This window comes from Mus caroli, chromosome 6 (assembly GCF_900094665.2).
Source record: "Mus caroli chromosome 6, CAROLI_EIJ_v1.1, whole genome shotgun sequence".
Taxonomy (NCBI): Eukaryota; Metazoa; Chordata; class Mammalia; order Rodentia; family Muridae; genus Mus; species Mus caroli.
In genome coordinates, this window is record NC_034575.1 from 110,559,651 (window position 1) to 110,573,950 (window position 14,300).

General features: G+C 40.1%; 1 protein-coding gene across 5 annotated transcripts in view; it reads left to right on the forward strand.

Moving 5' to 3' along the window:
- Pparg (peroxisome proliferator activated receptor gamma) overlaps positions 1–14,300 on the forward strand; it is a 129,940-nt gene that overhangs the window by 96,417 nt on the left and 19,223 nt on the right. For 4 of the 5 annotated variants that reach the window (XM_021164280.2, XM_029478633.1, XM_021164281.2 and 1 more), the window contains one exon: positions 6,397–6,596. The exons of the other annotated variant lie outside the window; for it this stretch is intronic. In XM_021164280.2, the coding sequence (XP_021019939.1) occupies positions 6,397–6,596 (200 nt within the window). The remainder of the gene's footprint in view (positions 1–6,396; positions 6,597–14,300) is intronic. 5 annotated transcript variants of the gene reach the window in all.

Below are 14,300 nucleotides of genomic sequence, written 5' to 3' on the forward strand. Positions count from 1 at the left end.
GGGGGGCGCTATGGGGGACTTTTGGGATAGCATTGGAAATTTAATTGAGGAAAATATGTAATAAAAATATTAAAAATTAAAAAAAAATGTACAAATGGAAAACCTGACCAGGTTTTAAAAGCAAACTCATCCCTTAAAAATTAAAAGAGAAATGTTTCTTGTAGGATCCAACTTTATTCTTCTATTTTGCTTGACTTATTATCTTGAAAATCCAATTTAATATGCCTTTGTAATTAAGTAGCATCTCCCTTTAATGCACCTACAATTTGGTAGATATTTTGAAAATGTCCATTTACTATGTTTTAGCATGTTCTTAGATCCAGAAAACAAGATACTTAATTATTTCACATGCCTAAAGTTTATCGTACAGTAATACCAGTACTAAATATGAAGTGATAAATCTGTCATGTGCTAATAGTATATTAATATATGGTAATTATATCATGTATATGATAACTTACCTTTTAAGAAATTAGTGAGCTTCTCTTAGACCCAGTCTTCCTGAAGGAGAACCTACTGATTCTCATGATTTGTTTTAAAACTGAGACACATTTCTCTAGATGATTTTTTTTTTTAATGCTGGAGATTAAACCTGCTAAGTACATGCTCTACCACTGGGCTAAAACAACCTGTCTGCCCTCTGTATGTAACCACCCCAAAATAAAAATTAAAGTTGCTGTCTATGACAAGTGCTATAGCAGGCAAAATTTGCCTTTTTATTTTGTAAAGCCTCAAATACAGGACAAACACTGCTTTAAAAAAGAAAGCAAAGTGTATCCCCAAGTACTGTAGTTCAGCATGGTTAGATCTTAGCAGTGTTTTAGAGATAAATATAGAGATAAAAAGGAATCTTGAGACATCTTCTCCTAGCTCCTCTTCTCCAGATAAAGTGATTGGGGACCATAGATATATAGTTTTCTCTAACCCATAGAGACGAAATCAGAAAGTTGACTTCCCGATGACAGCTATGGCCGTGTTAATTCTACTGCCTTCCAAGAGACCAGACAGTCTCTCTCAGTGACTCAGAGTAACACAGAGAATATTTTCCTTTTGTCATTGGAAATTAATCATCACTGGTAGAAGATAAGGATATACATATTCTTATATGTGTATATATATATTTTTCCTGGTTCTCAATATATAATACCCATCTTTGTTTCTAAACTCTAACTTTAGCCTTCTAGGAAACAACTGCTCAACTTCCCTGTCCTCCTCTAATTCTCTGCTTAAAGGGTGGGAACTGGGCTGGTGATTTAGTTCCCTGATAGAACAGTTGCCTGGCATGAATCAGGCCCTGGGTTCCATTATTAGAACAGCTTAAAATAAATTTAAAATAGTTACTTAACTAAAAACACCAATCTCTAACAGCTTCCAAAGTTAGGAGAGCAACAGATAAACTAGATGTCGGGGTTTGTTCTTTATCTGCCAGGGAAAGCAGTGGCCTTCAGTCTGATCTGTCAGCCACAGAAGCACATCCTCTGCACTGCTTCGTTCTCAACATTAAAAGTCTTGCTAAGCCCTCCTTGTGCCTTTATTCAATACTCATCTAACGTGCCTGTAGCTAGGATTACCTGGGACTCCAAATGAACTAATACATCCAGAATTTTCTCTTTTAAAAAAATATCCAGATATGGAAGCATACAACTCTAATCTCAGCACCTGGGAGATAGGGGCAGGAGGATCAGTTATTCAGGTTCGTCCTCAGCTACATAACAAGTTCAAGACTAGCCTGAGACACACAAATTCCTGTTTTGTACAAAGAAACAAATAAAAGGTTTCTCTACTTCCAATCTGTTATGCACAGATTTAGTTCCACCAGGCAGGACCTTGTCTCCTTCCTTTGCTAAGCCCCTGATGTGTAGAAATGCTAAATCTACCTGTGGAACAAGTCTTGCCTAACTTGTAGCGGAGTTACTAATCAATACAGATGCTTTATTCATGAGAGTTAGAGATTCTAGTTGAAGAGCACTACCTTTAGGCATCCTAATTAAAGTGATCTTGAAAGAGCTTTAGCTATTTTTGTTAGGTGAAGGAAAAAAGAACTGCTAATGTGATAAGTCTTTAACTAATTAACTTGGCTGTTGTGATTGCCCACTAGGAAAGATAATATGCATTTTAGGCATGTTAATGTCCATGTATGTTTATCGATCCTTGTCTATAAAATTTAACCATAGTCACTCATAGTGGCACATGCCTTTAGTTCTGGCACTCAGGAGGCAGAGGCAGGCAGATCTCTATGAGTTTGAGCCCAGCCCAAACTCATATTAATCCAAATGCCTAGCCCACAATTTCTTCATTTTTTAATATATCATAATTCTTACCTTCTCTCATGTAAGCTTCCCAAAGTACATGTTGACTCACCTTCTAGATGAGAGTGACTTTTAGGACAGCCAAGGCTACAGAGAGAAACCCTGTCTCAAAACACCAAAGCGGGGATTTTAATCAGAGGAAGGACAGGAGATATGTATGGCTCAGTGGTTAAAAGCACTGGCTGTTCTTGAAGAAGACCCAGGGTTGATTCCCAGCACCCACATGGTGGTCTGTAACTCCAGTTCCTAGGGATCCTATGCCCTCTTCAGGCCTTATGGGGACTTTACACACATGGTACAAAAATATATGTGCAAGCAAAATATTTACACATATTAATAAATAAATAAATGTTTTCTTTTAAATTTAAGCAGAGGGTCAATGAGATAGCTCAGCAGGTAAAGGAGCTATAGCCACAAGCCTGACAACCTAAGTTCCATCCCCAAGACTCATAATAAAAGAAGAGAGCCAACTCCCACAAATTTTCCTCTGACCTCGCATACATGCAACATTTTTTTTAAATAACCAGAGCTTAGGACAGTATCTAACATGAAAGTCCACTTAATAATTATTCATCAAGTAAAGAGCTGTGTAGATTGGTCTGTGAAGCAGTAGATGATTCTAGCAACTTCCGCCTCACTATACAATAGCTCTGTTTTTTTCCAAATTGTATTTCAGAAGTTCTCTGTGTGTGTGTGTGTGTGTGTGTGTTGTTTTTGTTTTTATTTTATTTTATTATTTGCTGGTGAGCAATCCCAAGGCTTCATCATGCATATTAGGACAGCACTCTACCACTGATCCACATGCCCAGACCACGATTTCTTCATCTTCTAATATATCATAATTCTTACCTTCTCTCATGTAAGCTTCCCAATGTACATATTGACTCATATTCTGTCTAATTTTAAACTTAATATTTTGGAATTTAATTTTTCATACATTTATTGTATAGTTTGTGTATTTTGTTGTACTCAGGAGCAAAGGTAAAACCTGGTATTCATATAGCTTCTATTGTAGCAGAATAACTAATGTAAATGCATTAGAAATGCAGTAATAGCATCACATACTAATATATGCATACAAGAAAGCCTAGCATTTAGAAAGCTTTTTCAAACCCCGAGTTATATATACAAAACACTAGGGTGATATATATATATATATCCCATTTGGATATAGGGATGGGTTATTAGAATGCTCTGTAGGAAACATGTAATTTTAGAATATTTCTAAGTGGTTCTCACATGCTCTGGCCCCTTTTCCTCAAAAGGCAACAAAACAAAAAAGTTCTGTGTGAAAGAGTTGGTGGTTAGCCATGGCTTTGCCGAGGACTATAAAAGGATCTTCTGCACTGGTGTTAAATTGTTGTTACTTTGTACGTATTAACTAATCGGCATAACTGCCATTTCCATGTCATATTCCACGTCATAGTCTCCCCATTACCTTTCCTTGTTCCTTTCCTCTTCCAAACTACCCATCCCCCTTCTACTTCTATGTCATCATCCTTCTTTCTCTTCTCCTCCTTTTCCTCTTCCCCTTCTCCCTTCCCTTCCCCCTCCTTCTCTTATTTTGTGACCTAATGAATTTACTTAGGAGAGCGTACAGAAGCTTGTGTGAGGGCTATTTACAGGAGCAGCTTGGGCAACTTACCAGTGGCTACACCACTGAAGAAAATGCCTCTGCCTCCTCCAGCAACCATTAACTACCCATAGATCCCCCAGGGACAGATGGGGTCTTGTTGAGCAGTTCTCCATTTCATAATGAACATGTATTTTATTCGCTGTATTTCAAAATGTTCTACAAGTACTTAATATGTACCCAACAATATGCTAAGTGCTGAGTGTAATGAGCAAGGAAGACTCCTGTCTTCAAGGAGACTGCAGACCAGGAAAGAAAAGAAAACACCATTATCGACTATTGTGGCCAGAGCTATTAAAATAGAAGACAGTAGTGTCATGGTCATAGACTGAGGGAGCCCAGTGGATCTGGGGACCAGGTGGGAGGGCCCCCCAGTAAGCTGACATTCCCTATCCCAGTGCAGCTGAAATGGAAGAATAATGAAGAGGGAGTCTGCAATTTTGACTTTTTTTAAATGGCAATTGTTTAAAGATTTCTATTTGAATAGGTCATGTGCAAAGGTTATATTTAGAAAAAGTATCTAAACATGTAAACTGAGAGGCAAACATCTTTTCCCCTCCAACTCCAAGCAAGGTCTCTTATGAAGCCCCTGTAGGGCAATAGTTTTATTAGTGATAAAGTATAGGGCCAACTGAGATGAACTTACACATTTGAGACTCGAGTACAAATCAGTCTTTTCTCTAAAACAGAATTTGCTGGGCATGGTAGTGACCTGTAATCCCACCAACTAGAGAGGTTGGTGCAGGAGAGTTTCACATTCTGGGCCACATTGTGTTATGCCCAAGACCTAGTCTCAAACTATAAAATACAATAAAAATAATATGAACTGAGTTGTAGCTCAGTGGTAGAACATGAGTTCAGCATGCACAAGACCCAAGACTCAATCCCCAGCACCAATGATTAAATAAAGTCACTGAACAGATAGAAATGTTCCTGTATACCTTGTCTTATGATAAATATACTATCTTTAGTGTAAGAATAAATCCACCTGGAGCTGGAGAGATGGCTTAGCAGTTAAGAGCACTATCTGCTCTTGCAGAGGACCCAGGTTTGATTCCCAACTCCCACATAACAATTAACATCTGTCTGTCATTCCAATTCCAGGGAACCCATTGCCCTCTGCTGGCCTCCTCAGACATTAGGTACACACTGTGATGCAGAGATGCAGGCAAATTCACACAATTTTTTTTTTTAATTTTTTAACATCTCAAAAACGAAAAAAAAAAGCACAAACCTGTTGGTTCTCATATTCAGCAACATTGATTGAGTTCTACCAAGTACTAAGATATAAGTAAATGTGCCCCAACCTTTGCTCACAAGTAGCCTATCATCTAAGTAAAAGAGCCCACCATCATCTTGAGTGTCACATAAAATGGTGCTCAAGATACTATTAAGTATGAGAGCCAGATGTTCCACTGGAGAAAAGCAGTGTCCTAAAGAGAGCTAGCTCAACAAAGAATGGTGTCAAAGAAACATTACTCAAAGGGACATTTTATAAATAATATCAGACCAGACGAGAAGTAGGAAATTTTATGCAAGTTGAGAAGACTATAAACAGATTACTATTTATTTCATTTTTTGGTAAGGCCTTGCACATGCCAAGCAAGGGTTCTGTGCCCAAAGGACACCCCAGCTCACACAGGTCGATTCCTACATTAGGCCCTACAGTCTGTCTTAAATCTTTGCTTTGCATTCACACTCCTCACTCCTTGAGAAGCCAAATTAAAGGTATTCTGATGAACCTCATTAAGGGGGAATTCTGCAGAGTTAGGGGGTAAGTCAGTTTCCATCCATTTAATGTCCAAGTTCCCTGGTCTTTCTTTACAACAGAAACGAATAGCTCATATGAACTGACTGAGAACAGGGCCTATGTTTGTACAACTTGAACTTCTCCGTAACTGTTTAATTCATGAAACATGAAGATGCTTCTGCCTTACCTTTTATGAAGTGCAGAGGTTACCAAGATAAATATGACAGTGTCCCTGTCTGCAGGACATTGTTCTACAGAGGGATTAGAGGTATAAAAAGTCATAATTATAGTACAGTGTGAACATTTTGATCGTTGAAATGCTTAGGGTTGGGGGAATACTGGGAAGAAATAATTAGCTGTATTTGAAAGCTCTATAAAGAAGATGACTTTGCATCTTTGGATAGGAGTTGTCTCTCAATTCATGTTTAAATGAATATGTATTCCTGTTTGCTAGCGGATCCTTCCAATTTCCTAACAGGATAGTATGTTGCCTTTTTTAACTGAAGAAGTAAATAAGTTAATTTCATTTGTCTGTGCTACTGTTGTGAAATAAAAACATGAGCAAAGTGGTAGATAGAAGGCAGAACCAGCGCCGGGTGGAGAGAGGAGGAACTCTCACTGTGGGAACCAAGATTAGGGAGAGCACAATGTGGAGCCCTAGTAATGATCCAATGATTCATCCTGTCATTCCTCTTCCTCTGTAGCCATCAGGTTTGGGCGGATGCCACAGGCCGAGAAGGAGAAGCTGTTGGCGGAGATCTCCAGTGATATCGACCAGCTGAACCCAGAGTCTGCTGATCTGCGAGCCCTGGCAAAGCATTTGTATGACTCATACATAAAGTCCTTCCCGCTGACCAAAGCCAAGGCGAGGGCGATCTTGACAGGAAAGACAACGGACAAATCAGTTAGTTCTCTTCTGCTCTCTTCATTGGGGGTGGCTGGGGCTGGGGGTTGTTTCCTTTGACGAAATGATTTGCTTTGGTGCGCATGCATATGCAAAAACAAACAAAACCAGCTCAGCTGCAGGCTGTTAAAATCTAGTGGCAGGCTAGGTCCAAAACACAGGAAATGTCTTCAAATAGGATAAGTAAACATTGTTCTGAAAAGGGAGTAAGTCCTCCAAGCTGTAATAAAAAAAAACCTTTGAGAGTAATACAAGAGCTCATAGGTCATCTCTACACTCATGAATGAACGTGAAGCCTTCCAGTCACAAGAGTGTCTCAGAAGCCATGCAGGAGGCTGAGCAGGCGTGGAAAGCTGTTGTGTCCCACTTCTACCTTTCAGTTTTTCTATGGTCATTTGTCCCAGGTCCAAAGTGGGCACAAAAGTACATCAGGATATCATGAGACCTATTTCCTTACAGTACCTAGCTTTATTCCTGGGAAACTGGAGGCTCTGGCCTTCTATTATATACATGAGTTCTACTTTCTGCAAGGATCTAAGTTGCCTATGCTACTCCAATGGAATGGTTGGTTGCTTGCTTGCTTGCTTGCTTGGTTTAGTATGCTAACTATTGGATTGAATCCCAGGCAAGCATGTTGGGTACATGTGTGCTAGAACTAAACTACAACCCCAAGCCACAAAAGTATTCTTAAGTACCTGGAGATTCTTTGAGTGATATTGTTTAGAAATTCGTAATAGATGAAAATTATCGTTGAATCCAGTTTTCTAGGAAGCAGAAAGCTTCTGATAGGAAGCTGAGAATCAACATCAAATAACATTAAAATAAAACCTCAATGCTGCTCCCCAGTCCACCAGCAGCTGCAAGTGTGCCCTGGACTGGGCTCTGCCCTTCAGGTTTTACAGCCAGAGTCTGGCTTTGATGTTATGGTCTAAGCTGTATTGGTCTATGATGAATGTCCCTAGGCAGTAAGAGCTACAAGTCCCATGCAAAAGACCTGGAACCAGCTCTTGAAAACCCTGTGTGTGGTCAGTTACTTTCATGGCCAGGAGAGCCAGTCAACTATTAGGTGGATACATGTAACTTGATGACCATTCAGATCTTAGAAGAAAAAAATCTATTATCTCCTAATGTGTTTTGAGGACCATCTCAGGTTATTTCTTTCTTTTTAGTTAAATGACTTCGAGTGGAGTCAGCTAATAGCTATGAGAAAGCCACATGCTAGTAAGAACAGTTGAGTTTCTCCCTGCAAAAGAGGTGATTGATACCTTCACAGTGATACACAAGGTCCTAGGCACTACAGTTTCCAAGTATTTTACACATTCTTTACACTCCAGCCCAGGGTCCTCTGAAGGCTGCAATTGTTTGTTATTATCTTCATTTAAGAAGAAGGAACTGAAGTGGAGAGGGGCAAGCACATAGAAACCCCAAGGCCATGACATAAGCTCCCCAACTTCTAGTTGGGAGCATTCTCAGCATGCTATTCTAGGACTACAGAACACGAGTCACAGTACAGTGGGCTCTGTGCACTGTGTACCAAAAGTAGCCATGGCAAGAGACACACAGCGAAGCCTCTTCGGAGCTAATTTGATTACAAAGGATAAGCCTACTTCACAGGCAGAAAAGTAAAGAAAGACTGCAGAGCCACATGACTAAGCAGAATTAACACTTGAAGGCAAATTGCAACAGCTTATCAAGAACAGGTGCAGGAAAGAGGGCTGGAGTCTGGGATCTACCTAATTAGGCACTGTGGAGGGAGGAGGTTGCTGAAAGGCAAGCCAGTTCAGTTTTACCTAGAGCCACTCATCTTGCAGGCTCTGGGTTCTTATTGTCATAACCTCAAGTTCACACCTGAAATCCATGCTGGAAATCTTATCAATTTAGTACTACGTAAAGGCTAGGGGAGGAGGCGGGGGGTGGGGGGAGATAGAGAGAGAGAGAGAGAGCCAGCCCACCCTAATAGGCAAGAATTTAAATGTATTTAATGGTGGCCAACTTACTCCTATCTTTGTTCTGAAAGACACAGCACCCAAACCACTAGAAATCACTTGGAAACCTCATCCCAGCTGACTTTTTGGCTCTAGGTCTTTGAGTTAAAAATAAGATAATTGGAGGCCCTTTGTGAAACAAATAGCTATTAAGCTGCTTTAAGGAAGGGGCTACAAAAGCCTGATTATAGACTTTTCAAGCCTAGAGGCCAAGGGTTGTCATTTTTCCCTATCGTACGTAAGCTTGTGCTTTTCCCATAATAGTTACTCAGACTATTTGTTTAATTGAATTAAAGACTGTTGTTTATGCCCTTTGAAATCATGGACTTTCAACAGAGGGCTTTTCACTAGCCCAATATTTGTTCATCAAACTAGACATCGTGAGCTATTGGATAGTGACAGAATTGCCTCCAGTTAGGGTCTAGAAAAAGGAAAAGAGGTCCAGCCAAATATAAACAACCCAATCACTGATTATACAGAACTAAAATCAAATTGTTTGGCACTGTTTTCTCCTTATCTGATGAAATCAAATTGAGCACCAATAGAAACAGTTCAGTAGAGAATATGGAAGAGAAACCCAAAATGTGATTTGCAGTGAGAATTGTTCTTTATCAGCACGGTCCTATTACTCATTTGATAGCATCTATCTCAGGGGTGTTATGCTATCTCTTGGCCAGGGCTGTGAAAGCTAAGATTTGCATTGATAGGAAACGTTTTGCTGAAGCGTGGCCTCTCGAGATGGTGGGGGATGTGAAAAAGTGGCTGGGGCCATAAGGAGAGAAGCTTAGGTCTTATTATACACCCAGCTTGCAGCTGATGTCATCAGCATCTGTTAGGCCAAGCCTAGGGGAGGCTGTTCAGCGTAGTGGATGACCAATTACCCATAACCCTCGCAAAAGGAAATGATCAGACTGAAGGGGCCATTCTTTATGTTTATCTCACTGCTCAATTTAACCATAGCCTGTTAGGAACCCACCAGCTGCAGCCTTTGCCTCTGGACTAGCAGGGGCCACTCCCCCTCCTCAGCTAAACTTCCTTCTTCTATATCTTGTTCCCTGGGGCCACTCACACTTTTCAAAACAGATAATTAAATGTTCCTGCTCTTCTCCAATCAATTTTAACATCATATTTTTTGTGAAAAGATACCAATAATTTTCATCATCTTGCCTCCAAGAGTATGGACTGGGTATTCTAGTCTCAGGGTTAGGAGGAGGTGGGCTATAGAGTCACTAAAGTCTTAGGAACATTATATATTTTCAACACCCTCAAATAGGGTGGAATCCATTCTCCCCACTACCTGCTTTTTTTTCCAGGAGTTTGTTTCAGCACAACCCTTGCTGAAGAAATCCTAGTGATCTCAGAAACCCATGAGTGTGTTGGAAGTAGAACCCTCATTTCTTGAAGGCAGTTTGATAACTGAGTGGACTTTGGAAGTTTAGGATATTTGACTATCTCGCTGGTACAATGGTCACATGATCCCATGTTTGTTGATGAAAATAAACAGTGGTTTTCAAAAACCGTTCTCAGTGCCATGGCTTGTCATAAAACAATAAATAGAAAAACCCTAGGTATACCTGCCAACTCTTCACTCCATATCTGAGAGTGATGCCTAGTGAAGTACTGGCTCCATTCTATCTACAAATAAGAAATAAAACTTTTTATTTGTACTATGTTGGACTTTGGGTTCCAAGGCATCATGTTGTTTAAGACAGGCACATGTAAAGACACTGTTCCTATAACAGGAGCACACTGGTGCCATTAGAAAAGTGGTCATTCTGAATAGTATATGAAATATAAAACCTCTGAATCATAAAGCACATGTGGAATTGTAAACTGCTGTGGAAACATTTCTGTACCCACTTACATTTATGCTTTCTAAAATATACAGTGGCCGTCACATCATACTAACTCAAGTGATGGGGAAGATGTGTCTCTGAATCCTACACTTACAGCTAAACAAAGCAGAGTATCTCCTTCCATCTTTGAAAGAATCTGAGTGAACTGGAATATCTATCCTCCCCTGAGGAGAAAAGCAATGAGGGAGTCCTCAGAGAAAAACTTAGGGACCCCATAGGAATCAAATAGAAACCAGTGCTGAGTAACCCCCAAGGCATTGTTGATCCATCTATCAACAGTAATAAAACAAGTTCCTTTATAACCAGAGTCACGGTAATAGCTAATGCTATGACAGATCTGAACTAATATTATTCTAGTTTGGACGTGTAATTCAGTAGTAGAACACTTGCCTACACATACAAGGCTCTGGGTGCCATTCCCAGTATCAGAAAATAACAATAATATTCAATATAGTTAAGGGGAAAAGCACTTGGGCTTCTTTACTTATTTTTATTTTATTTATTTATTCTTTAGTTGTTGGACTGAGTTGGCCAGTACCTTTGTTTATCCACTGAGTAACTGTTTGGCTAAAATTGAACAATTTATTTAAGAGCTGTGGCTATGTACTGGTTCATTTGAGTGCAAATAATTCTTATTAAGTTTTCATTTGTTTGTCTTAAATCGCTTAACTACATGGGGACACAGAACTATATCTGACAGTCTTTCTAACTTCTATCACAAACAGCAGTTGACTCTAGGAAATGTCTTTCAAAAGGCACCACCTGAGGACCCCAGCACAGAAGAGCCCTAGTTCTTTCCAGAAAAGGCATTTTATTGAAGAGTTTAAAGCCATGGAGAAAGAATTTGAAAAGAGACAGTCAGGAGGATACCCTGGTTCTACTTAGGGTTTGCTATAAGGAACTCTTTGACTTTGTAAAGTATCTCAGCTTCCAGTTTCTTCCTATTTAGAGAGCAATGATGTGTGCCTTTAGAAGAGACTTTGCATTCTGGTTCCCATGGTTTTCAACAAGCAAAACTGAAACACAGGAGCAAGGACGGAAAGGAAGTTGAAGAAACCAATGTACTTTGGGGTTAGCATTCATTAACTGTAGTTCATAGAGGACAAGATGTGTGCCTAATACTATGAAAGCCAAGAGATGCAGAAGACTGGAATAAAATTTGAAAGATAGGCCCTAAGAATGTAGTGTTCTTCTTTGAAAAAAAAAATCTAAGTATCTGGAGAGGCCCATGAAACAAGGCCAATATTTTCCCAAGCCAGGTTATGGTTGTTGTTTTGGTTTGGTTTGGAAACAGGATCTCATGTACCCTGTGCTGACCTAGAACTCACTATGTAGCCAATGATCAACTTAAGCTCCAAATTCTCCTGTCTTTACCTACTAAATGGTAGGATCATGGATAAGCAGCACCATGCCTGGCTTCTCACTCAGCTGTGATTCGGCACTGTTGTTATGTGATTTTCAGTGAGTAGGTCAGGTACTATGCAGATATGTATGTGGCTAACTAGAGAATCACCCAGAGTAATCTGAGCTGTGTTAGTTGAACTGTCTTATTTATCTCCAATATTGGGCTGTTTCATTAGTCAAGAGGAGCTGTGAACTTAGTATTTTGTGTATAGTCCCTTTCATAGCTCATATATTAACATGCTGATGGATTACTAAGAGGTGGATCCACACAGTGTTACAGGTTATGGCTAGTATTTATGAACCCCATGTCCAATCCCTAGTACTAAAGAAAGAGGAGGAAGGAAAGAAGGAAGGAAGGAAGGAAGGAAGGAAGGAAGGAAGGAAGGAAGGATCATTCTTTGTCCAGCAAAGCTTGGGCATCAGAAAATCTTATTCCCAGAGCCTTGGCCACTGTTCTGAGAGCAATTTTATTCTCATCATTTGCATATTTTTCTTAGACATTTTGAATCCTAACAAACCTAGATGGTCCCCTGAGCATGTCTAGTTGTAGCTTTTGTTCCTGCTGTGTAATATGCCTACCGAGCCTTTTGATGCTGTTTCTCAAGGCAAATACAATGTAAACTAGATAAAAAAAAAAAAATACTGAGTAAATTTTGAAGACATGACTCCTCCTGCAATTGGTATGTCATTAGAAGACACTCTACAAGCTAATCCAAAGTGCTAGGGCTCTCTTAGCTTTGTATAGAAATGTGATCAAAGACATACAGTTTGTTTTATAAAGAACACTGTACCAAAAGAAGGCTGTCAGTGATTCAGAGTGTTAATAACTGGTTCTGAAGAGGCGGGCAAACCACTACTTTCTTAGGAGGTTTGAGGACAAGGAAGTCCCAGTGAGATGTGAAAGTGATGCCTAAGTGGATCCTTTGAAGTATGGGAACTGGTAAACTGGTGGCCTGGGAGTCATTCTTACAGTTTGACAGATCCACACAGAAGCAGAAAGAATTTATGCAGAGTCAAAAACAAACAAACAAAAAAAGCCCAGCATAATAAAATATAACTAGGAAAAACAACAACAAAATCTCCACTGGTATTCATTTGCATGTCAATACTCCCATACTCTCTGCCAGCTCCCACTTTGTCAGAAATGCCTAAGGGTTTTTTGGTTTTGTTTTGTTTTTTTTTTTTCAAACTGTACTGCTTTGGCATAACGATGGTGGGGGTGCTGTCCTTGAGTATTTTACTGCCAGGATATCCTGACCAACACTGATTGCCAAGGGGTTAAAGTCTCATTGTTGTTAAATTGGGAGAGAAAATTAGCAGGATTTGGTGCCCTATGTTCAGCTATCCCAGAGTTTCAAAAACAGGAACCTGGGGCTTTATATGAGGGGCAGGGGAAGTCAAGGAGAATCACAAGGGTGATGGACCAGGGCAGAGTTCCAGATAAATTGCTTACTTGGAGGTGAAAGAATCTGATGCTTATGCTCTGTGCCAAGAACCCACATGACTGAGCAGAAGCTCACTAGGAAGCTGAAGGGGCAAGTCTGGGTACAGTCTTCCTGGGTGAAAAGAGATAGTTTACTGTCTTGATTCTATGCTTGTAGTTTCCATCCTGGGGATGGAAATCAGAGCCTTGAGCATTCTAAGCAAGCACGGTACTTAGGCCTAGCTGAGGAGATGATTTCATGTTCGTGTTATCTGCAATAGAGCATGTTTGGTTGAACTGCTTTCTCTGTTGTCCACACTCAGGAGAATAAAGGAAGTCAAGGGGATAGGGACTTGACATGCTTGGAACCCTGTACTTTATCCCTAGCAAACTGTGAGCCAGGGGTGATAGTGCACCCTTGTGAAATCCCAGCACTTGGGAGGTGGAAGCAGGAGGATCAGAAGTTCAAGGTCATCCTCTGGTATATACCAAGGTTAGGTACCAGAGGCCTTGTCTAAAAATGTTAAGTCACTTATATTGTGTTAATATAAGTTATAATACACTATGACACCCCTAGAACACCAATAGAGGAGGAAGAGGCAGGAGAAGGAAAGCATTTCTTCTAGGTTCTGTAAAATCATCTTCATCCACTCATAGTTCTCTCAAGGTTAGACTCTGACTCTCAGGGATAACACAGCACATTTAAATTGTTATAATTGACTCTGCCTTTTCTTTATCCTCTTCTTACTAATGATGCCAATGGTGAAGACTTAGGGTAAACCACAGCGAGATGTCCAAGAAGCAGTGAACATGATTTGCTCGTAGTTGTCGTCAACAATCAAAGGCAGCAAGCCTCTGAGTCCTCTAGTCTCTCCTCTCTGAGGTGTGATGAGCATTATGGTTGAAGTGAACTGAGGACAGCAGTATTTCTAGAGCAACCCAGCCCTTAAGTGTTTGGAAACCTACTGTCTAAGAGTCCTCAGTGTGGAACAGACTGAACTTGGTGAAAATCAGGGACACTTATCTGCAAGAGTCC